The sequence below is a fragment of the Zootoca vivipara genome, chromosome 2, assembly GCF_965207765.1.
Source record: "Zootoca vivipara chromosome 2, rZooViv2.hap1.1, whole genome shotgun sequence".
Classification (NCBI taxonomy): Eukaryota; Metazoa; Chordata; class Lepidosauria; order Squamata; family Lacertidae; genus Zootoca; species Zootoca vivipara.
The window spans coordinates 7,145,438-7,168,330 of record NC_142584.1 but is presented as its reverse complement, the minus strand read 5'-3'; the positions used below and the strand labels follow the sequence as shown (position 1 = coordinate 7,168,330).

The 22,893-nt window shown below is 44.6% G+C and overlaps 1 protein-coding gene across 1 annotated transcript; it reads left to right on the top strand.

Moving 5' to 3' along the window:
- On the top strand, positions 1-22,499 carry LOC118077412 (keratin, type II cytoskeletal cochleal). The gene is made up of 9 exons (XM_035101036.3): positions 1-551; positions 2,008-2,216; positions 11,025-11,085; positions 13,270-13,365; positions 15,421-15,585; positions 16,359-16,484; positions 18,920-19,140; positions 20,057-20,091; positions 21,327-22,499. The coding sequence occupies exons 1-9, from the start codon at positions 144-146 to the stop codon at positions 21,515-21,517; spliced, it is 1,512 nt and encodes a 503-aa protein (XP_034956927.3). The 5' UTR covers positions 1-143; the 3' UTR covers positions 21,518-22,499.
- Positions 22,500-22,893: the final 394 nt, after the last annotated feature.

Here is a 22,893-nt window from a genome sequence, read left to right as displayed (position 1 = left end):
AAGGAGAGGAAGTGCCAGCCCGCAGGTTCAGAGGGACTCTTCTCTCTTTAACTCCTCCGAGCCTCACTTGCTGTTTCCTCCCACCCCGTACATTTCCCCCCCTTCTCTCTTCGAAATAAGGAAAAATTCTGCTTGAATAGGCCATGTCGAAATTTGGTTACAGCTCCCGCTCAGCGGCTGGGTCCGGCGGGTTCACCCAGGTCAGAGTCAGCTCTGTCTCGTCGTCTCGTGGAATTGGAGGGGGCGGCAGTTTCAGCAAGCCGGGGGGCTTTGGCAGCTCCAGCCTCTATAACTTGGGTTCTGGCGTCCGGAGGATTGCCCCCGCCAGCTCCTACAGTGTCCAGTCTTCCTACGGTGGCCTTGGTTCCAGCAGACATGGAGGGATGTTTGCTGGAGGGTTTTCACCTGCAGGGATTCAAGAGGTCACCATCAACCAGAACCTCTTGTCCCCCCTCAACCTGGAAATCGACCCCACCATCCAGAAGGTGCGCAAGGAGGAGAAGGAACAGATCAAGACCCTCAACAACAAGTTTGCAACCTTCATCGATAAGGTGAGTTATACATAGCTTATTCTGAGCCTTCTCTAACGTCCCAGCAATCGATAGGAGCTTCTCTATAGGCCTCATGGGGTCTCATGGCTGTGCTTTGCTTAGAAGAGTGGTCTTTTGTTGTAAGCTCAAAAACAGCCCGCGGCTCTGCTAGATGTTTTATTTGAAGCAGCACCTGGCCTTTGTTCTCTGCTTTTGATTCGTAACTCGGTGACCAACATGACCCTGCCATTGCTTTCTTGGTGGCCTGCCTTATTAACTGCCTGGTTAAAAGCAGGGTGTGCTGGTGTCGCAGCTTCAACACAGTCGCTTTTATCCCCTCATGTTGTGAAGACGGTCACCAGCACACCACACACTGGGGGAAGGGGAGTGGGAAGGGGACCCAAAGCAAAACATACTTACAGTGAGCTTTTGCTTGCTGCAGCTTCAGTTCTCTGAACCTAACATCTGAAATTAAGATGGTTAAAGGATTTGATAGGTGATAGATATATATATGAATCTGAAGCTTCACCTCTTTTAATGATTGATCAACAAATGCCTGTTAAAGTGCACCACACTTTATAAGGCAAAAGAGGGCAGATTGCAACCCCATGGAGATATACCGTAGTCTATCATCCATTTATTTATTTTTAATAAAAGTTTTATTACACCTGCTTCTAGCTCCTGGGCCACTTTTTTTAAAAAAAGTTCTCTCAGATACCTGGGAGTATCTTATTTGTTACCCTGTGGTATATCACATGCATTCATTACCCGTAATCCTCATGGCACATTGCAATAGAGTTTGCATCACTTACCCAAGAAGAAATGTGTTGAGTTTGATAGTCAGCCCACGCTGACTTCCTGTGAAGTATTATGTCCACACACACACACACACACACACAATGAGCCCCAGTAACTTTGTGTATTCACATCCCTCCCCCATCACAAGTGTGATGCAGTCAGCAGGCTGTGAGTTTAGGCATGAGTTTAGGGGGTGGAATCACTGATCAGTCACAGCCTTAACTGGGTTGTTTTGAGGGGGTAATGCAGTAAAAGGTATAGTTAATCAATCTTGATGTAGATCAAAAGAAATCTAAATAAATACCAGAAGTCCAAAAGTTCTGCAAAACTTTTACCTGAATCCAAGCTTCTATTATTTACACTCTGCTCTGTATCTGGTTCTTGCTCACCTGCTAAATCCAAATACTTGATATTAAAAAAGCTCCATTTTCGGAATAGTTTTATGCAGAGTGTTGCAGTTTTAGCTGTTCCTCTCCCACAAATAATCAGTGAATCTCCTTCCTCCCACACCCTCATCTATCTACATTCCTCAGAGGACTCCTTCCCCCAGCCCCATCTACCCCCACATCTAAGAGCTGAGAGCCATGAAGGGTCATAATCTTCTACTGTTTTATGGTATTTCAAGTCATGCTGGCAGAATGACAGGCTTTATGGAATTTGCCTTGGGGGCTCCTTTCAGGTCCGATTCCTTGAGCAGCAAAACAAGATGTTGGAGACCAAGTGGAACCTCCTGCAGGAGCAGAAGACCACGCGGAGCAACATCCCTTCCTTCTTTGAAGCATACATCAGCAACCTGCGGAGGCAGCTGGATACCCTGGTGAATGACAAGGGACGCCTGGAGGGAGAGCTGAAGAACATGCAGGATCTTGTCGAGGATTTCAAGAACAAGTAATGTATTCATAACGGTTTTTGCAGAGATGAGCAGGTTCAGGTGGCCCATTCACAAAGCATCACCTTGCTCTAATCGTAAAGCTTCAATCCTATGCACATTTCTTTTTGAGAGCAAATCCCATTGGTTTCAGTGGGGGCCAACTCCCAAGCAACTGTAATTGTGCACTGGGAGCCTCTGCATGTATACTCCAAAGTAAGTTCCACTAGGCTTGTCAGGTGCAAAAATAGAGGTCAGGATTCCTGCACTTTTCATGTTGTTGTTGTTTAGTCGTTTAGTCGTGTCCGACTCTTCGTGACCCCATGGACCATAGCACGCCACGCACTCCTGTCTTCCACTGCCTCCCGCAGTTTGGTCAAACTCATGTTCGTAGCTTCGAGAACACTGTCCAACCATCTTGTCCTCTGACGTCCCCTTCTCCTAGTGCCCTCAATCTTTCCCAACATCAGGGTCTTTTCCAAGGATTCTTCTCTTCTCATGAGGTGGCCAAAGTATTGGAGCCTCAGCTTCACGATCTGACAACAGGCACTTTTCATAGTTAATGCCAAAGAAAGAATTCCGGCAGATTTAGCTGGCATGGCAAGCTGCAGCTGTTGAATCCCCCTATTCTAAGGGCACATACACAACATACATTTAAAGCACATGGCTTTCCCCAGAGAATCCTGGGAACTGTAATTTATCCCACAGAGCTACAGTTCCCATCACTCTTAACAAACCACAGTTCCCAGGATTCCCTGGAGGAAGCCACATGCATTAAATGTCCATTATAGCTGTGGTGTGGATGTGGCCTAATGCAACCTGCAAATGTGTAAGAGCCCTGTCCCCTTTCCCCCCTGGCTGCTGCAAGCCCCACTGAGTTTGGTAGAGGTTACGTCTAAGCAGGTGTATGCAGAGGTACCCTGAGATGACTCTCACGCTGTTCGCAGTGCGAGCATGCAAGTGTCTGCTCAAAACTACCAACTATTGAGTTCAATGGGACTTCCTCCCAGATAAATGAGTGTAGAATTGCAACCTCAGTATGAGGGTCTGCTGCATCTTCCAAAGCATGCAAAAGACGCATCAACTTTTTAATAAACTGCATTGGGTATCCAATAAACAGCACAGGCAACATCAGACAAACATAATCTTGGAGTATTTTCAAGGGCGCGGGTAAGTGCAGGTGTGGGGAACCTTTGGCCTGTCAGATGTTCCTGGACTACAGCTCCCATAATCCCTGTCTATTGGCCATGCTGGCTGGGGCTGATGGGAGCTGGAGTCCTGCAACATCTGGAGGGCCACAGGTTCCCCACCCTTGATTGAAAGCATCCAAGATCTGGTAGCCCTTTAGTGTCTGAATATATCTCATTGTGATGCCCCTCCTTCCTGCATAGATGCCAGAAGCCGGCCTGCCTCACATTGAGTGTCCCAAACTGACGCAATGGTTTGATTGTAAGGTTGTTAGACTATTCTCATTGGAAGCCACACACTTCATGGTCCATTATTGTACCTGCTCCTGCTCCCCATCCTTGGAGCAGGACCTCAGAGTGCATTCATGTGGACAAATATTTTGCTTAAGGGTGTATAGTAAAGGTAAAGGGACCCCTGACCATTAGGTCCAGTCGTGACCGACCCTGGGGTTGTGGCACTCATCCTGCATCATTGGCCGAGGGCGCCGGCGTACAGCTTCCAGGTCATGTGGCCAGCATGACAAAGCCGCTTCTGGCGAACCAGAGCAGCACACGGAAACGCCGTTTACCTTCCCGCCAGAGCGGTACCTATTTATCTACTTGCACTTTGATGTGCTTTCGAACTGCTAGGTTGGCAGGAGCTGTGACCGAGCAACGGGAGCTTACCGCGTTGCAGGGATTCAAACCACCAACCTTCTGATCGACAAGCCCTAGGCTCAGTGGTTTAACCCACAGCGCCATAACCGCGTCCCTAATAAGGATGTATAATAAATGTTAAATAAACGTCATATACTTAAAGGTATGGAAGCAGAATGACTTTGCTTCAGCCTGTGTTGGGTACTTGCAGGACTGCTCATGGGAATCCATGGAGGCGGCATTCACAGTTTTTATCTACATTAGTTCAAGGAAGAATGATTGAACAAACTTGTCGCTAACCTAGTTGAATTTTGTTTATTTTTTTACTATAAAAATACTTACATACCACTCTACCACCAAAATGCATCAAAGCAGTTTACAACAGTAATATATTTTTTTTAAAAAAAAGAAAAGTATTAGAATGCAGTAATGTAATACATTGGCAAATACCACAAAAAGTACAAGGAAAACACCTGGGCTGTATAACACATGGATAGGAAATCTGCAATCATTCAAGTATTGCTGGACTACAACTCCCATCATACCTAATCATTGGCCAATGGCTATACTTCCTGGGGATGATGTTGCTGAGTTGGGAGTCCAATTGCATCTAGAAGGTCACAGGCTCCCCATCTGTGGTATAGCAGGTATTGGTTGGTTTAAAAAAGCAGGCTTTTACCTTGCTGGAAGCTAGTCGTGGAAATCTTCTGGGGTCGATCTGGGATGGGCAGCAGGACTGTGCTGATAAAAACATATTTGTGATATTAGAGGAGAGACTTCAGATTCAGGATGTTTTGTTAAAGTGCAAGAACATTAAACAGCAGTGGAAATGGTGTGAGTGTGTGTCAAAAATGTAGAAAGAATATATGGTTTAATCCAAATGGGCTTGCATGTATGTCACATGAGACATCATTAAGCCCTTCTGATTTGCCTTTTAAATATCATGCCTTAGGGCTGATTTCTTCATGCCAAAATAGTACCTGGGCGTGGCACAGCCCACTATGGACTTCAACATTTCAGGCTGCGGAGGGGAAAGCACATGTCTGAATGCTGCCCTCGCCCATACGCCTACACCTGTAGCTCTCCGCGCATGAAAAGCAGTCCTGCTGGGCTAGGCTAAAGCCACCTTCTCTGATCTTTTTGGCATATGGCTGGAGAAGGAATTTCTAGCAGGTTTATGGGCTTAAACAACTCCATCTTCTAATAATTTCCTGGTATACATAACTTATTAGAGAGGTGCAGTGACCTTAATGTTAAAAGCTTGCTCATGTCAAGCAGCAATTTTAACAAGGTGGCTACTGGATTCAGTTGTGGTCTTTAGATTGTTATGTGTGTGGTGGTGGTTGTTGCGATGATGTTTTACTTCCTTTTGCATTATATGCCTTTGGATTAGTTGCACGACTCATCTGGGGCTGTTGTCACAGGTGTGCTCTCTCTCTCTCCCTATCCCTCCTCCCCTCCCTAGTTTGGATTAGGAGGGTCAGGTGTCATCTGTGAGGTTGTGGATCAAAAGGTTTCCCCGCACAATCACAACACAGGATTGGATCGGATGGCTTTTTGCCCCTGCCATTCCAGCTCAGATGGTTTATTCCATTTGTAGCCACGCCCATTATTTGTCCCCTCAAGGTGGGCTAAGCCAAGAGAGAGTAACTGGCCCCAGGTTGCCCAGCCAGCTTCAAGGCTGAGTGAGGATTTTGACTCAGCTGTCCCCAGACCAAGCCCCAGCCCTCTTAACTACTATGCCACATCCTGAATCTCCAGAACTTCAACCAAGCTCCTGCTCTATCACATATCCAGTGTTTAGTGAATCAAGTTTCAGCTGTTACGCTTTCACTATGTACCCATATGCTGGGTTCATGCACGGCCACACACTTTAAAAGCAATGTGTGCGCATTTCGTGTCCTCTAACAATCGAGATTAGCTGCATTGTGCAATTAATTCAAAGAGGAAAAATTCGAGTGAGTGAAACGCAGCTACCCCCCCCCTCCCTGGCTTTCGCTCTCCCTTGGCAAAGAATTGCTACAAGGTGCGTGTGTGTGGGGGGGGGGGAGTTTAAACGTTGTATTGTATCTGTCGACAAACTTTGCGGTTCACAAAGGAACACACCTGGTGTTATTAAAAAGAGTTCCATGGAGACGAGAGGAGCAAAGGTTGGCGGTTTCATCTTGTACAAGAGGTCCTTCATGCTCCTAGAGGAAGTCTCAATGGGAACCAACTCCCCACCCTACCTCCCTCCCCACCTATAGTGCTTTAAAATATATATGAGTTGGCAAACTGGCTCAGACCGGAACGGAAAGCAAACAGTACTGATAAACCCCCAGGGTGTGACCCACAGAAGAGAAAAGTCAATAACTAGTAATCCTTCCCCAGGTGCAGCCGTAATATGCATAGCTGGGATAACTGGTGGGGGACGCAGAGAGACAGTGACCCTGGGTAGGGCTTGGTTAGGGTTGCTATATTATTAATCACCTGAATTACCCCTTTGAAACAGCTGCCAATGCTTTACAATCAAAGGGCGTTTTCCTGAACCAAGGGCATATCTATAATGCATATTTAAACTGGTATAAAAGTCATTCTTTTTCAACAGTCAGCCCTGGGATACATAGTTATGTGAGAAGGGTGCACTTAAAGATATTCAGTGCATAGAATTCTCAGCAGCTTCAGCAAAACTACAGTTCCCACAATGTTTTGGGGGAAGGCAGAGGGAGCCATGACAATGAGAATTCTATAAAAGTGATATAGATTTATGGAGTAGTTTTTTTTCCTAATAAGTGAATTTGAAACAGTCTCTTATTTCTTGCCTTGTGATTTCAAACAAAGATGATTCAAAGACCAACTGTGCTCAGGCTGCCAACAATATTCTTGAGGAAACATAGACATGGGTGATATCTAAAAAGAGAGGGAAGCAATTTGAATCAGTTTAAGATGAACTTCCCATATGTGTTGTTTACGAAATACAATGCAGACCGAAATACAAAATTCACACTTCTCCAAATTTGGCAATGTTGTTCCCCTGCCAAGTTACATGTTCAAAAATGTGAATACTAGTGTGCATAAAAATGAAAATAACATACAGAAATGTCTTGCATTTGGGAAAACTGCTCTGCAGAAATGTGCCTCTTTGGAGAAATTCTCATGGAAATGCTGATGAGTTTTCGTGAATACTTTCTTTGGAAATGTGGAGAAACCAAAATTGACAGATTTGTCCATCTGTAGATGTGGGAGACCCAGGTTTTTCAAAGGGAGGTGCCTTTTGCTCTTCCTCTCCCCTGCAGCATTCAGCACTTTTGCCCATATGGTGTGGGGAAGGAGGAATACACAAAAATCACCGTATCCTATTCACCGGTGGGATGTGCCCTGAGCAGAACTCAGGGGCTGCTGCTTCCACTGAGAGTGAAGCCAAGATTCAATCCATTTATTTTAGTACAATTTTATCACACCTTGTTGTTGCTCAGGGTAGACTTTCTTTACTATATGCCCCAGGTCAGGGGTGGGCAGAGTTCAAGATTGTGGGATCCACTTTGTTATTTGCTAGAGGGATAAGGAGCAAACATAGAATTAAAGAACAGGGTGCCCCTAAGCACATGATCCATCCAGGAATGTGTTTTCAGGGCCAGAACTGGGTGTACAGCCTGCTGACTCACAAATCCACTCCTGGTTTTCCCCTTAAGCTTTCTTCATTTCAGCAGCCTAATTCAGAGAGAGAAGGAGTTGCTATTGTTTAAACAGTTGGTAGTAGAAACCCTTAGTGATCTGCTGGAAATCACTCAGAGATCTACCAGTGAGCCCCTAATCTATTTTCTGGCCCCTCCCAATCCCACCCTTGATCTCTGAACTCCATTCAAGTCTTATTCACAGAATGCATATAAGGGTTGCCAAATTTTGATACCTGAGCAGGACCTGTGCTCAGCTGATCAGTGACCCCATGGAAGAACATTTAGTTGTGAAAGTGCTGCTTCCTATTTCAAAGAAATCCTGTTCACTAGATCACTTGTGTGCATGCAGCACCTGACAGCCTGTGGCCCAAGAGGCTGTTCTTCCAGTGATAGCCACCATCTTGGATAGTTTTAAAGTGGGGTCAGACCAATTCATGGAGAAGACTACTAGCCATGCTGCCTGTGTTCTTCTTCCTCCACCACCAGAGACCCTTTGCCTCTGAATACCAGTTGCTGAGGAGCACCAGTGGGGAGAGAGGAGTTGTGATCATGTGCCTCTCGTGAACTTCCCATAGACATCTACCATAGTTGGTCACTGTTACACCAAGGCACGAGAAGGGCCTTCAGTCTGAAGCTCCTTTTACATTCTACCCTGTTTCTCATATTTTAAGACATACCCATAAAATAAGCCATAGCAAGATTTTAAGCATTCAAGGAATATAAGCCATACCCCGAAAATAAGACATAGTGATAGGCGCAGCAGCAATGCCGGCCGCGGCAGGAGGAGGAGGAAAAAAATAAGACATCCCTTGAAAATAAGTCATAGTGGGTTTTTTTGAGGAAAAAATGAATATAAGACATGTCTTATAATATGAGAAACACGGTAAGTAATGTTGAAGAGTTGTTATTGAGACTAATATGTGCCCCCCAAGCTCTTTCAGGGAAGGGCAAGGTGTTTTAAAATCAAAGGGGAGGGAAAAAAGAAATCTATGTGATCTATGCTGGCTCAATAGCCAAGGGTTCTAGGTTAGATTTGATATTATATATCTATCTATATCTAATCTATATCTATTCTATATCTATTCTATATCTAATCTATATCTATATCTATTGTAGGGGGAAATTGCCAAAAAACAAAAGTAGTAGTAGTAGCAGCAATTTATGAATTGTTTTCTGTGGGGCATCTCAAAGTGACTTACAATACACTAAAAACATATATAAGGCAATTACATACATATAAAAAGTTAAAATATTGCATACAGTATATAAAATCAGTTATTTGCAAGAATCAAAAGGATGACAATGAGAATTGCATACATAAAATCCATTTAAAATCCAAGAAAGAGGCCAAATAGGATAACAAACTCCACTGAGAAAGCTTGTTGAAAGAGGAAAGTGTTCAACAAGCACCAACAAGACAATAGAGAGGGGGATGTGAAGTACTGTACTTTGAGGTCATGATGGCTGTGGAATAAAAGCAAAGTCCATTTACATGAATGCTGTAAATGGCACAGAGGAAGGCCTGGCCTTAACTACACTATCTTTGCACACAGCCTTTTGAACTCTCTCTCTCTCTCTCTCTCTCTCTCTCTCTCTCTCTCTCTCTCTCTCTCTCTCTCTCTCTCTCTCTCTCTCTCTCTCTCTCTCTCTCTCTCTCTCTCTCTCTCTCTCTCTCTCTCTCCAATAACCTCATGAAAAGACACTGGCAGACATCTGAAATGCGATGCAAATAGGAACAGCCCCACAAATGCAGCTCTGGCACCACTGAAGGGGCAGAGAATATTATTGTTCTCTCTTTTGCCTTTGGGGTTTTGCAACAGTATTGACCAATTATGGAAACTGAAATTCATTCCAGTCCTCTGGTATTTATGCTTAAGGGCCATTGCCAAACCAGTTATCCATCTTCAAGAGTGGAGAGAAGGGAGGGGATGACTGTTTCTTCCTCTTTCTTTGAAACAGTGCCACATTCTTGACTCTTACATAGTTGAAGGTCAACTCTAATCCTTAGATGCTTCTCAACGGGATGGTTGCCTGATTATTTTTTGCCCATGTCAGGAAACTTAGGGTATCTAATTTTCACAAAGGTGGTTTTTTATTGTTCATCATCACACTTTTCCCATTCCATCTTGCTCTCCCATCTTTTGCATTTCCACCCATGCTGTGAAATTGGTCTAGCAATGCAAAAATGTTTCTTAGAGCAGTATCTTTCTCTCCCCCAGTCCCCCCCCCCACAACTCTCCAAATCCAAAATAACTAGCTTCCTAGATTTAGGACACACCTTTGCAATTATGAACAGATCAGTTTTGCTCCTGAAAATGAAAAGTACAGATGTTTGTTGTGTTCGTATTTGGCAAGTTTGCTCAAATTGTAGAACCAGAGAAAATAGAGGCTCCAGTGAATGATTTTGACAGCCAAGTAGCAAAGGCTAAACCAGAATGCCATATTCATGTTGCATATTGGTAATTGGTGCCTAGCATATATACATTTATTTGATTTAAGGACAAAGTGCTAAGACTGGTAGGAGGAGAAATTCAAAAGTAGTTTCTCCCTAAGCCTTGCTGGAATCTCACAAGCAGGCTGGAAGTGCTCCTGCAATTCTCAATCTATTTCTCAGGGGTCTTCTTTTCTTTTTTATATCATTGGGAACAGGAGGGAAATTTCCAAGAGAGATTTGGACCAACTCAGTGGGAACAACCAAGCTGTTTCCAAATCCCCCCCCCAACACATCCCTGAACCACACCTAGCACACATCCATTTTGGCCACACCAATGTCAGAAAACTTACGTTTGTTTGGGCCAGGTTGTTGCCAGTTTCCCTGGTGGCAGGGAGGCTGGATCAAGCATTTAGCACTCCATCTCCAAGGTTGAAAAGGAAGCTCTTTCCTTCGTCCCTGGAATGCCCTTCCAGGGGCCACAGGATTGCACCCTTTAAACTCTGCAGCCCAGCTTAATTAGTAGCTTTCGGGACTTGAGAATCTGGGGCGAAGGAATATTTCACAAGGTACACTTGTTTTTCTGCAAAGGGAGGAGAGGGAAAGAGAGAAAGTTGCTTGTCATTGAAAGGGAAGTGGGATGAAATATGGTTAATTGTCTTGATTTGCTTGAGAACAGAACTGCACTCGGGAGTTTGTGTGCTATGATTTTTGCCTTGTTAGGTCAGTTGGTTAGACCATGGTGCTGATAACGCCAAGGTTGCAGTTTCGATCCATGTATGCAAGAGCTGCATATTCCTGTATTGCAGGGGGTTGGACTAGATGACCCTCAGTGTCCCTTCCAACTCTACAGTTCTATGATTCTACTAACCTACATGTACCTTTAAATGATGTATTTTTATTCCCTTTTTCTAACAGATACGAAGATGAAATCAACAAGCGCACAACAGCAGAAAACGACTTTGTTGTGCTCAAGAAGGTGAGAAGCCCTAACTGTTTTTTTAGTCACAGTGTCATTGGTAATCATATGTGTTCTGACTCAAAACCTATGGCTGGCTGGTTGTGTGTCTTGATAGCCACACTCAAGATGCTAATGCTGTGAGTAAGTTTTTCCAGTAGTATTTCTGCAGCTCTCTATGAATTGAGATCTGCTAAAGTGAAGGAGGTGACAAAACAGTTTTGAGACAGTGCACTACAAAGTGGAGATGAGGGGTCACGTAGCTGAATGTTGGTCCATATTGGAAAAACCCACAATGCACATAGACTTGCCTTCTCCCTGATGTGCTAGTTCCCCATACATAGGGACTTCCCCTTGCCCCATGAGAAGCATTCAGTGATGTTATCCCCACCTGCAATATGTGGTACAGTTCTTGTATCAGCACTCCACTTGCTCTTTGTAGGAGCTACAACTGAATGCAGCAAAGATTCTGGAAAAAACAACCTTAACAAAGATCAGGCTTACGTTTATGGAAGGTGGGTGAGATGGGAAGGCCTGAGAATCATTTCTCAGAGTGATCAGTGTGCTGCAGACTTCTACTTCTACTGGGGGGGGGGAAGATGCTCTAACACCTTTGAAGATCATTTTCAGTAAAGAAATAATTCTTGGGCACCTCTGATGCAATGAATCCCACTGAATATTGCACACGCTTCCTTATTATTTGGGCTGGACACCCAAAGCACATTTTCCATTGTGTAGACACGGCCTTTCTCTTTCCTTTGTTTACAAATCAAACAGACAAGATAGACAAGGAGAATAATAAAAGACACACAAAGAGGGAAGGTGACTTACCCAAAGTCAAACAGGACATTGGCAATGTTGTAAAAAATCTAGGGCAAAGGCAGCTAACATGGTCACTGTGGGCACACATGTGCCCCCCAGAGCCTTCCTGGAGCCCACAGTGTCTCCTCCTCTGTTAGGATTTAGGGTCACCCTCTCACACCAAGAGACAGTAGGCTGGCGGTTTTATGGTTTTTCATAGAACCTCAATCAGAGCACAAAGTTCAATCATCATCACTCACAGTTCAATCGTCATCAGATTCCAGCTGAGCCCACTAAAGAGCGGGCTCTGCGTAAGCAGGAAATACGCCATTGATTCCTCCCCTTCTTGTGGGCTTGACGCCAAGCTTGCAGTCTGCCCCATCTTTGAGAACGACTGTCCAGCTTCCCCCTCCTCCCCTGAAAGCTGTGTCTGTTCTTCCTGCCTTGCATCTCCCTGTGAATTAACAATATGCATTCCAGGGAGGGAGGGGCTTGCTTCCCCCTCTGCCTGTGAATAAAACAAGCCTCCATCTCTTCCTGCCTACCCTCCTCCTAACTCCTCTGATTCCTCGCTTTCACTCTGAGAATGAACACGCCTGACATCCTCCCACTGAAGTTACTCTTGATATTACGGTAACTGTTGTAACCAAAAGAATAGATGGCTGTGTGTGCTTGGTTGGTGTGTGGTTTGGTGCCTAGGAGAATTTCTCCAGTTTGGAAATGTACCTACAGGCCCAAAAAAGGTTGGTAGCCCCTGGACTAGGACAGTTCATATTAAGAGCAGGGTACAATGGTTTTCAGTCTGAGGGTGATTAACTCTTGATACATGGAGGTGTATCAATTCTCCATCAGTTGCAACAAGGTGACAATAGTTTTCTCTTCATTATCATCCAGTGAAATCTCATTCAGTGTTCTTGGTTTACTTTCTTTCTTTTATTTATTTAAAGAAGAACATATATATGGGTAATTTTATTCACAGTCGCTGGGGGAAATCATTATTATTTTATTTATAAATATCAGGATATTTTCCTTGATTTTTATGGCAGTTTCACTTAAAACTGAAAAGTTACTACAGGAATTCCTATTTTTCAGCAATAGCTATGGACCAGATTTGACTGTACCATAAATCCTTATTTAATCCCTCTAAATATTTTCTTGCAATAACAATCCTGACAGCAAACAGTAATTAGAGAATCAATTCTTTATTCTAACCACCTTCATTTGGCCCCATCGCATATCCCCAGTAATGCTAAGAAAGGGGTTGGTATCAATTCTTGTTTTGTTATTAGATTAATTGCTAGGAACACCATCACTCCCAAAACTGCCAATGGGTGACACTCCCACCATACATGTAAATATGTGCCTTTATGTTATCAAACTTGGTTTTCTGATTGTGTGTTTTAGGATGTTGATGCATCCTACATGAACAAGGTGGAGTTGGAGGCCAGGGTGGATGGAATGACTGATGAGATAAACTTCCTGAGGGCACTCTATGAAAATGTAAGTAAACTTCTCTATGCCCATTCCACCAGTTAGGATATCCTTTTCCAATCTGGTGCCCTCCAGATGTTGTTGGATTCCAACTCGCATCAGCCTCGTAGCTAGCATGGTCAATGGTCAGGGGTGACAGGAGTTGTAGATCAAAATAGCTGGAGGGCACTAGGATGGTGAAGGTCTCTGCAGTTCTCCAGAGTTTCACACAGTAGCATTTCCTAGCCCTACCTGGAGATACAATGCATTGAACACTGGAAGCTTCTGCAGATCAAGCAGGTGTTGCCTTCCCAAATTGAGCTCTTAAAATGGGAGGGAATATTTTTGCTCACCCCTGACTTAAATATTCTAACATTGGTTAGGAAAAAGAAAAGAACATGGTTATGTTTGCATGTGTCCTTTCAAAGAACTAAATACACCCATCAATAAGGCATGAAAGAACGTTTGAAGACTTTAATGATGAAGAAGATCAATGTTCTTAAAGGCCAAATGCAAATGTAACAAGTAGACATTGTTTGCTTTTTGAACCATGAAGGTAAAACCTAAATGCCGCAGGTGGGTGGGTAGAATTTTTCAGCAGAAGCTTTGCTTGTTCTTCAAACAGCAGAAAACTCTTTTAGACTTGTGGTTAGGGGGCCATATTCCGCAGGATCATGGTTAATCCCACCATTTAGATAGGAGGAACAACGTGCCATTTGCATGGGGCTGCATGGAAAGACACATGAAGGGTTAGGATTAAAAGGCTTTTGTGATCAGCAGTACTTTGTTCAAAATGAGAATGATCAAGTCTAAAGAAATTTAGATTGGAAAATCCAGGTGCAATATATGTTGCTATATAAGTCACTGAATGCAAATGATGGTTATTTGTTATCTATGATGAAAGCAACAAACATTGAAGGTATATCATTCTTGTCATCTGTATTTACTATTTGTTGTACTCACAAAAGTACATCAGCCCATGTTTAGCATATCCAGTTGGTTTCCTCACGTGTTTTTCATCTGCAGCAGATGAAAGTCAAAAGGAGTTTGCAGGTGTTGTTGGTTTAATGAGTTAATATTGATATTTGTGTGGCAGGATGAACTCACTATAGGCCACATTGCAGGAACAGGGGCAGGTAATTCCTCTGAGCATGTACCAGCTGATAATTGAAACTGGTGTCTGGGCTTCAGTGGGATGTTTGTCCCCATTATTCTCTGTGCATGGTAAGCCACATAACCAATAAAGATACAATAATGGTTTATCTGGATATTATGTCCACCATTTTGCAGCAACTTAAAAATGCTGCGTGCAAGCAGCTGTGTTAACCTTGTGGTGAACTGGATGGATGGATGAGTCAGTTACCACCACAAGTACCCCCCAAAAGGAAAGTTAAAGTTGGTGTGTTGAAATTGGCACTGCGAGTTATATTCATTTTGAGTTATAATTTGAATGAGAGGGTGTTCATGGTGTTGTTCAACTCCCATCAACCTCAGTCAGCATGGCTAATGGTCAAGGATGATGGGAGCTGTAGCCCAGCAACATTTGGAGGACCCACCTGTACTTTAAGAGTTAATTCCAGATTCTCCCCCAAGTGGAATCAGGATTACCCTGAAATATGGTGGGCTCCAAATCTGCTCCTGATATCATTCTGTGTCAATGAAACCTGGGTTAAATTGGCACACATTTTCACATGACCATTGGTTCTGGCAAAAGTGGGGAACTATTCAGTGATTTTCAGGGGCAAGGAAAATGTAGTAGCTGCCCTCCCACCCTTTCAATACTGCTACTAAGAAGAAATACCCGTAAGACCTTAAATGCAAATTGAAAATAAGCCAGCGGAGATGAAAATGATAGAGGATGGGATTCCCTTAACAAGTCCTGTCAGCAGAAGCCTTGTGTAAGGTCTTCTGCTCCCCCCTCCCACTGCATGCCTGCTGAAATTGCCTGGGGTGGGTGTGTCCCTCCCTCTCCCCGCCAGACTTGAATTTTGTTACTCATAAACCCTAACGGTCCCTGATCTGGAGGAAAGGCAGGATGTTAAGAAGGATAACAGACAATGAATGCACATCTCTTTAATTTCCCAGGAACTGCGTGAGCTGCAGAACCAGATCTCGGATACTTCTGTGGTGCTTCAGATGGACAACAACCGAAACCTGGACTTGGATAGCATCATTGCTGAAGTCAAAGCTCAATATGAGGAGATTGCCAATAAGAGTAGGCTTGAGGCAGAAAGTTGGTATCAAAGCAAGGTGAGCCATGGCGGCAAAGATGAACTCATAAGGAAACAGCTGGTTGGAGATATGAATAATATCCTCCCATAATGACCTGGTTACCAATTACAGTCTTGACTAATGAGAAGTCAGTGACATTTCATATTTGCTGCATTCTCTGATTTGATCTTGTTGAGGAGCTGTGTTATCCGCAGAGGAGACCCCCACCCCACCCACGAGGATCACACCTACCTTTTAAAGCTTCCAGGACTTCTATAATGGGAGTGCATAGTTCCGAGCTCTCTGATCTGCCCTTTGTGATGTCATAATTTCCAGTTTAACCAATTGTTCCTCCTCCTCCTCTGCATTGTGTTATTGTGTGATGCCTGTTGGCTAATTCGCTCAGAATAATTCACACAAATCATCAAAGAGACAGATGAGCTGATGTTTGTAACAATGAAAGGGTAACGTCATTTTTGTAATCTCTTCCTGTACTCACTTTCCACAAGCACACTAACTCTTCCTGAGTGCATACAATGGGTTGCATTCAGTGCAGTAATCAGCAAAATTTTCAACCAGTGCAAAGATTTCTCCTTGTGCAACAGAATGCTCTCTCCCTCTCCTTCCCCTAGACTTGACAATGGTGCCGGGAGAAATCCTCTTGGACTAGCACATTATTTAGTTAAATGCCGCCCTATAAGCACTGGCCCCGTCACCAGAAAGAAGAGCCTGTGGTGAGGAAGGGAGACTGTTTTGCCATAACAAATCCCACCTGCACCTTCAACAGCATCTCTCCTCTCTGTTAATCTCAGTATGAAGCCCTGCAAGCCAGCGCTGGGAAGCATGGTGATGACCTGCAGAGCACAAAGAACGAGATTGCTGAGATTAACCGCATAATCCTGAGACTGCAGGCTGAGATTGATAATGTGAAAAATCAGGTGAGTAGCTGGAAAGAAAACCTCATGGGGTTTTCCATGATACAACACACACACACACTGACTTAAATGAATTATGGGGATGTCTCTGCATAGGCCAAACAGGCCCCACTTCCCACACCTCTTGTGACTTTGTGCTTCTATAATTGCCAACTTTTGTGTGTATGTGTGTGTGTGAGAGAGAGACAGACAGAGAGAGAGACCCCTTTCCTTCACCCCTGGAAGAAACTGTTGCCCCCTCCCAGCTGATCTGCTGTGTCATATTTGTTTTGACCCTCAAAAACAGGGGTCAGCAAACTTTTTCAGCTGGGGGCTCAGTCCCTCAGACCTGGGGGGGGGGACTATATATTTTTTTTGGGGGGGATGAACAAATTCCTATGCCCCCAAAATAACCCAGAGATCCATTTTAAATAAAAGGACACATTCTTCTCATGTATAAACATGCTGATTCCCGTACCGTTCGTGGGCCAGATTTAGAAGGCGATTGGGCCAAATCCGGCCCCCGGGCCTTTTTTTGCCTACCCCTGCTCAAAAACTATAATTTCGGTTTAAATTTGTGGATTTCTCATTAACAGGCATTGCATTAGCCACTGTGATAAGGTATCCTTTTGGCCTGGTTCTGCAGGTCTCCTATGAATGTTGGCTCCGTGACAGTTCTGGCCAGGAAGTTTACTACTGTTTCCTTCTGTCTTCTGGCAATCATTGGCAGTTCGATGAGTGAATGACATGGGTGGGGTTGTGTGTGTGTGTGTGTGTGTGTGTGTGTGTGTGTGTGTGTGTGTTTTAAAAGTAATTGTGCTGATATTTCATGATGAATTAACCAGAAAGCTTGCTTGCACAAAAGCTGGGGAGATAAGTCATTGTAAATCACTCCCCATAGTGTTTGTTTGGCTTTGGGGCAGGGCAGCTCCAGCAAACATCCCCACCGAAGCAAACAGTGAGACCCAATTCACCACCTCTGAATAAAGAATGGAAGCCCAGATGCTCAGCAATACGCCCTTCCTCTCCTTTATATTTGCTTGCCCGCTTAACATTGCATTACAGGAGAGTCTAGTACTGATAACAGAGCAATGGGAGCACAAGAAATAAATGAGTCATTGGCAGCAATGCAAATGGCTTGTCATCTTTGTCTCAGTCATCTTTGCCTCCTACAAGCGGCAATCTGGCTGTAAGCAGTTGTTGAAGCATGGACATTGGATACTGAACCAAGCACAGTATCCAAGTATCAAAAGTCAATTAAGTCAGGACTGTGTGAGGTGTTAGCCTGGGGTAATGAGCCATTAGCACAACAAGGGGAAATTTTAGCAGGCAACAATAGGTGGGACCCCCTTTCACTCCACAGATAAAGCCAAGAGCAATGTGGATTGGCAGTGCCAGATTTACTTATAAACTAAACAAGCTATAGCTTAGGGCCCCACTCTCTTGGGGCCCCCAAAAAAATTAAAGGGAAAAAAACTGGAAGTACATTTCCAAAATATAAGATAAAAAACAAATGAAAGAAAACCTACATACAGCAACAGTGTTTTGTGTTGTGTAGGCTCCTATAATGTACATATTTTGTTATGTGCAAATGGCTTTAGATATCTATTAGGTCCATATAACATCTATTCAACACAAAAAACAGCGGCAATTTGTTGTTGACAAAGGACAGCTGGACATATAAAGGGGCCCATTACCTTCAGTAGCTTAGGGCAGGCATAGGCAAACTTGGCCTTGTTTTGAGACTACAATTCCCATCATCCCTGACCACTGGTCCTGTTAGCTAGGAATGATGGGAGTTGTAATCCCAAAACACCTGGAGGGCCGAGTTTGCCTATGCCTGGCTTAGGGCCTCATCAAACCTAAATCCGGCCCTGTGGATTGGTGTGAGTGTTAGGAGTGATATGACAAACGGAGGGCAGGAGCAGAGAAAGCGCCCAGTGTCTGCAGCAGACAGTCTTGTGTTTGGAGAACTGTACAATCCAAGTCAAGTTCAAAGAGAAAGAGCCCTGAGCAGGGAGGGGACATGAAGCTGCTCGCTCACAGTTAGTGCCAGGACAGCAGGCTGAGCAGGCACAGACTGGTAACCCAGCCACAGTCGTCCCTGCAATGGTGAGCTGCATCACAATTCCATTTAACGTACTGCTAGGAATGCAGCCGATCATACAAATTAGCGCATGCAAAGGTTATGCCAATCCATGCCCTCTTTTCTCCTCTCTCTATGCAGAGGCTTGTGAACCCACCCTACTGGCAGAGGTTCTCCAGGGTCTCAGGCAGAGGGTCCTTCCGGTTACCTGATTACAGACCATTTTGACTGGAGATGTCACTGGGGGTTGAACCTGGAACCTTCTGCATGCAATTCACACCCTCTCCCATTTGAGCTGCTCTTTCTCCTTTGGGGCAGAGAGATGGAGAGGCAGAACCTCTGAAAAATCTTATGCCTTGGTTTTCCCCACCAGCGTGCTAAGCTCGATGCTGCCATTGCTGAGGCAGAGGAACGCGGGGAGATGGCTATCAAAGATGCCAGGGCCAAGCAAGCAGAGCTGGAGGCTGCTCTCAACAAAGCCAAACAAGAGATGGCGCGCCAGCTGAGGGAGTACCAGGAGCTGATGAACGTCAAGCTGGCCCTGGATATTGAGATTGCCACCTACAGGAAGCTGCTGGAAGGAGAGGAGAGCCGGTGAGTGCCAGATGCCATGCTCACATCATCCAGCCTCTTCAATAGGGCTGCAATGTTTGATCCATCAATTGGTTAGCCTCAATTGGGCTGCATCCAGCTAGGTCCTGCTCAGCAGACCCATTCAAATGAATGTATCTCAGTTAGTCACGGCCATTCATGTTAATGTGTCTCCTCTGGGTATTACTGTTATGGGATAAAAGCCATTGTTTATTTTAAAAGCAATAAACTAAAGAGGTGTTGCCAAGCAGCAATTTTTTCAAACATGTACTTTAAAAGCAGTGCAGGTGGTGTGCCCTGTAAGATCTTAGGAGGGGCATCACCCTATTTTCAATGTCTAAGCTGCTGTCTGCTCTAGTGCATCCACACATCATCCAAAAGCAAACTTTGCTTCTTGCGTTCAAACTGCTGGCTTTACCCATTTGCAAATTCACACAAATGTGACTGATCAATTGAGCCACGAAAAATTGCAAGGTTGCCTAGCTGAGATCTCTTGATTTGAGACAGGACTGTTCTTTACCCACTGTACTGACACAGTTCATATGCCACTAAGTGACATTGGTTGGAAAGGCCTGTGGAATCTGTTTCCAAACAGGGCAGGCCTGGTTCGTTATTACTTCAATTTTGCCTTTCCACTTGCAGGCCATTTGCCCAAGCTGGTTGGCACTGGAAAGAGAAGATTGGAGGGCTAAGTGGACTTGTAGCCTGGTCCAGCAGGGCGGTTCCAAATGGTTCCCCCCAGGACTGGAACGTGTCCATTCATTATCAGTCACTATTTACAGGCACACAGCTGTCTCTTCTGAATATTTTATATAGACAACAATTTATTTTGTGTTCCCTTTCTGTTGCCAAGATCTATAATCCTTCAGGCATTAAAAGTTAAGAACTAACAGGAGCTCTTTATTTCTTTTCTCAATAGCCTGGCTGGTGATGGAGTTGGTTCTATGAGCATGAGTAAGTTTGTTTTTCCCACCTCCTCTCTCCCTTCAGTTCCCCTTCTACAAGAACTGTTCATAATACATCCAGACTATTTGGCAAGCACAGCCTAATGTAAGCACTGCTTAGCAGATGGAGAAGAGGTAGAATGTTAATACATATGCAATGTGTGTGTGTTAATATGAATATGCTGTGGGAAATATAATACAGCATCAGCTCTAACTCTTTCATACATATAACCATATAATTTTTTTGTTTATAATTAAGTTGGGCAAACCAAACCAAAAATTCACAAGCTGTTGGGACATAAGTGGTTGCTCAATCTAAGAATTGACCTGATGTGAGCAAAGCTTGATTGGTCAGAACCACCAAATTCTGTCTATAAAATTATTTAAAATAGATTCCTCCTCCATCATTAGAGGTTCTGCAGTTGTGGGGGAGATCCGCTTTTTTTGCTGTACGGGACACGGGTGGCGCTGTGGTCTAAACCACAGAGCCTAAGGCTTGCTGATCAGAAGGTCGGCGTTTTGAATCCCCACAACGGAGTGAGCTCCCGTTGCTCAGTCCCAGCTCCTGCCAACCTAGCAATTCGGAAGCACGTCAAAGTGCAAGTAGATAAATAGGTACTGCTCTGGCGGGAAGGTAAACAGCGTTTTTGTGCGCTGCTCTGGTTCGCCAGAAGCAGCTTAGTCATGCTGGCCACATGACCCGGAAGCTGTACACTGACTCCCTCGGCCAGTAAAGTGAGATGAGCACCGCAACCCCAGAGTCGTCTGTGACTGGACCTAATGGTCAGGGGTCCCTTTACCCTTTACCTTAGGTGTGCCAGTTGGGGGCTGGATTGCTGTTGAAATGAATAGCGTATGGTCAAAATCAGAAGTGTTTTTCGCTTGGTGGCTGCTTCTTGGATTGGTTGCATGGGTAATCCTAGCCCATCAGGGATCACCCAGCGAGTTGGATAACAACTGCAGCACTATGTAGCCAGTCAGATTTGGCAAGATGATGTCATCTCTCAGAAAAAGGAATATTAGCTGAATGTGGGAGGAAGATAGAGCAATTGAAAGGTTTTTTGCAAAGAGTGCCCAAAAGCTCATAGAAAAAGGTAATGGGCAGTTTCTGCTGAGCCCTAGGTAATAAACCCATTCCATGTTATTGGAAACAGCCCCTTGTTGTTGGAAATGCATTTCCCACCCAAAGAGGCCACACTGTTACTGTATCAAAGCTTAATACACGGTTTCCCTGGTGTGCTACAGCTGTGCTCAACTCCAGTTCTGGTGGCTCCTATGGCAGCGGAGGTGGCTATGGCTACGGAGGAGGAATCGGCTTTGGGAGTGGAATGGGCAGCGGCGGAGGCCTCAGTTTCTCTTCTGGAGGTGGCTCAGGTGCCGTGAAATCAACATACAGCGTGACAACAAGCTCATCCAGAAGAAGTGTCAGAAACTAAGCTGAGAAAACCAAGGTCATCACTGCCTGAACACATCTCCATCCCTTTCCCCCTTTCCCCAGAACAGAGGTAGATAAAGTAAAGAAGAGACAGGGAATATGAGATCATTATCACCCCAGAACCAAGCTGGCTGCAAAATCCAGCAGTCATGAATGAAATGATGATGCCACGTTCTGCAAGTGCATTCTCCCTCCTCCCACATCAACAGCCTAAATCAGGGATGGGGAACCTCCAGCCAGATTTGGCCCATGAGGTCCTTTCCCCCAAACCATGTCCACCTGCCCTACGTCAGACATCATATGTGATGTCAGGTTTGGCGCAGGTCAGCTGCTCATGATGTCAGGTTTGGCTGGCTCAGCTGCTCATGCAGCCTGTCCTTGCAGAAAGCAGGATTGAACTCCCCGTAACTCTCTTGGACACCTGAACCCTGCATGAAGCAGGACTGAATTGGCCGCTCATCAGCTGATGTGCGGGGAGTTCAATCCTGCTCTGTTGCTATCTTACCCCCAGTTCCACGGATGAACTTTGACAGGGAACACCCACCTGTCAAAGTTGGCCTGCAGGATGGTGGGAGATAAAGATCTGGCCTGTTGAACCAAAATGGTTCTCCAGTCCTCTAGGTGTTGTGGACTACATTTCCCATCAGCCCCAGCAAGTATAGCCAAAGAATTCTAGAGAGTTCCCCATTCCTGCACTTTTGAAACAGGTATACTTATAGTGCACTGTCTGTTATGGGGTGACTCCACAGGTTCCCCATCTCTTGCTTAAATTGTGGTGCTGCTCCCATTGAGATCAAGGGGAGTTTCGCTGTTAGTTTAACTGAGAGCAAAGTATAATTGGAAAATGAAATTCCAAACTATCCAGGCAATTTCCATGTCCTCTGTTTTGGATGCAGAAATAGATTACCACCCCCTCCCAATTTTCTTGGGGGGGTGGGGGGGATGTGGAAGTCACAAAAAATAAAATTCTTCTCCGAATGATATTCTGTTTCATGGTGGCTTTTTCCTCCTACTCCACATTGTAGTCACAAACCACTTAAAAGTATCCAGTTCTCACATGGTGCCACATGTTCTCACATTCTGCTTTTTTTAAAAAAAAACACACACACACACACACGTGGTTTTCAAGACACCATTTTAACCCTTTATATGAATCACACAGTTGAGCTATAACTTTAGTGGGTGCTTGCAGTGGGAGAGGGGTAAGTGAGCAATCAATTACCGTATTTTTCCATGTATAAGACTAGGTTTCCCCCCTTAAAAATAATGTCAAATATTAGGGGGCATCTTATACTCTGGGCCATCTCCCCCCCCCATTTTCTTAAATTTCAGTCTCCCAAAATAGGGGGGGCATCTTATACATGGGGGTTTATTATA

Bases quoted from the DNA above. Each gene is read 5' to 3' on its own strand.
- LOC118077412 (XM_035101036.3), top strand. From the start codon at position 144: ATGTCGAAATTTGGTTACAGCTCCCGCTCAGCGGCTGGGTCCGGCGGG. The intron at 2,217-11,024 runs GTAATGTATTCA...TTTTTCTAACAG, and splicing joins GTCGAGGATTTCAAGAACAA to ATACGAAGATGAAATCAACA. The intron at 13,366-15,420 runs GTAAGTAAACTT...TTAATTTCCCAG, and splicing joins TGAGGGCACTCTATGAAAAT to GAACTGCGTGAGCTGCAGAA.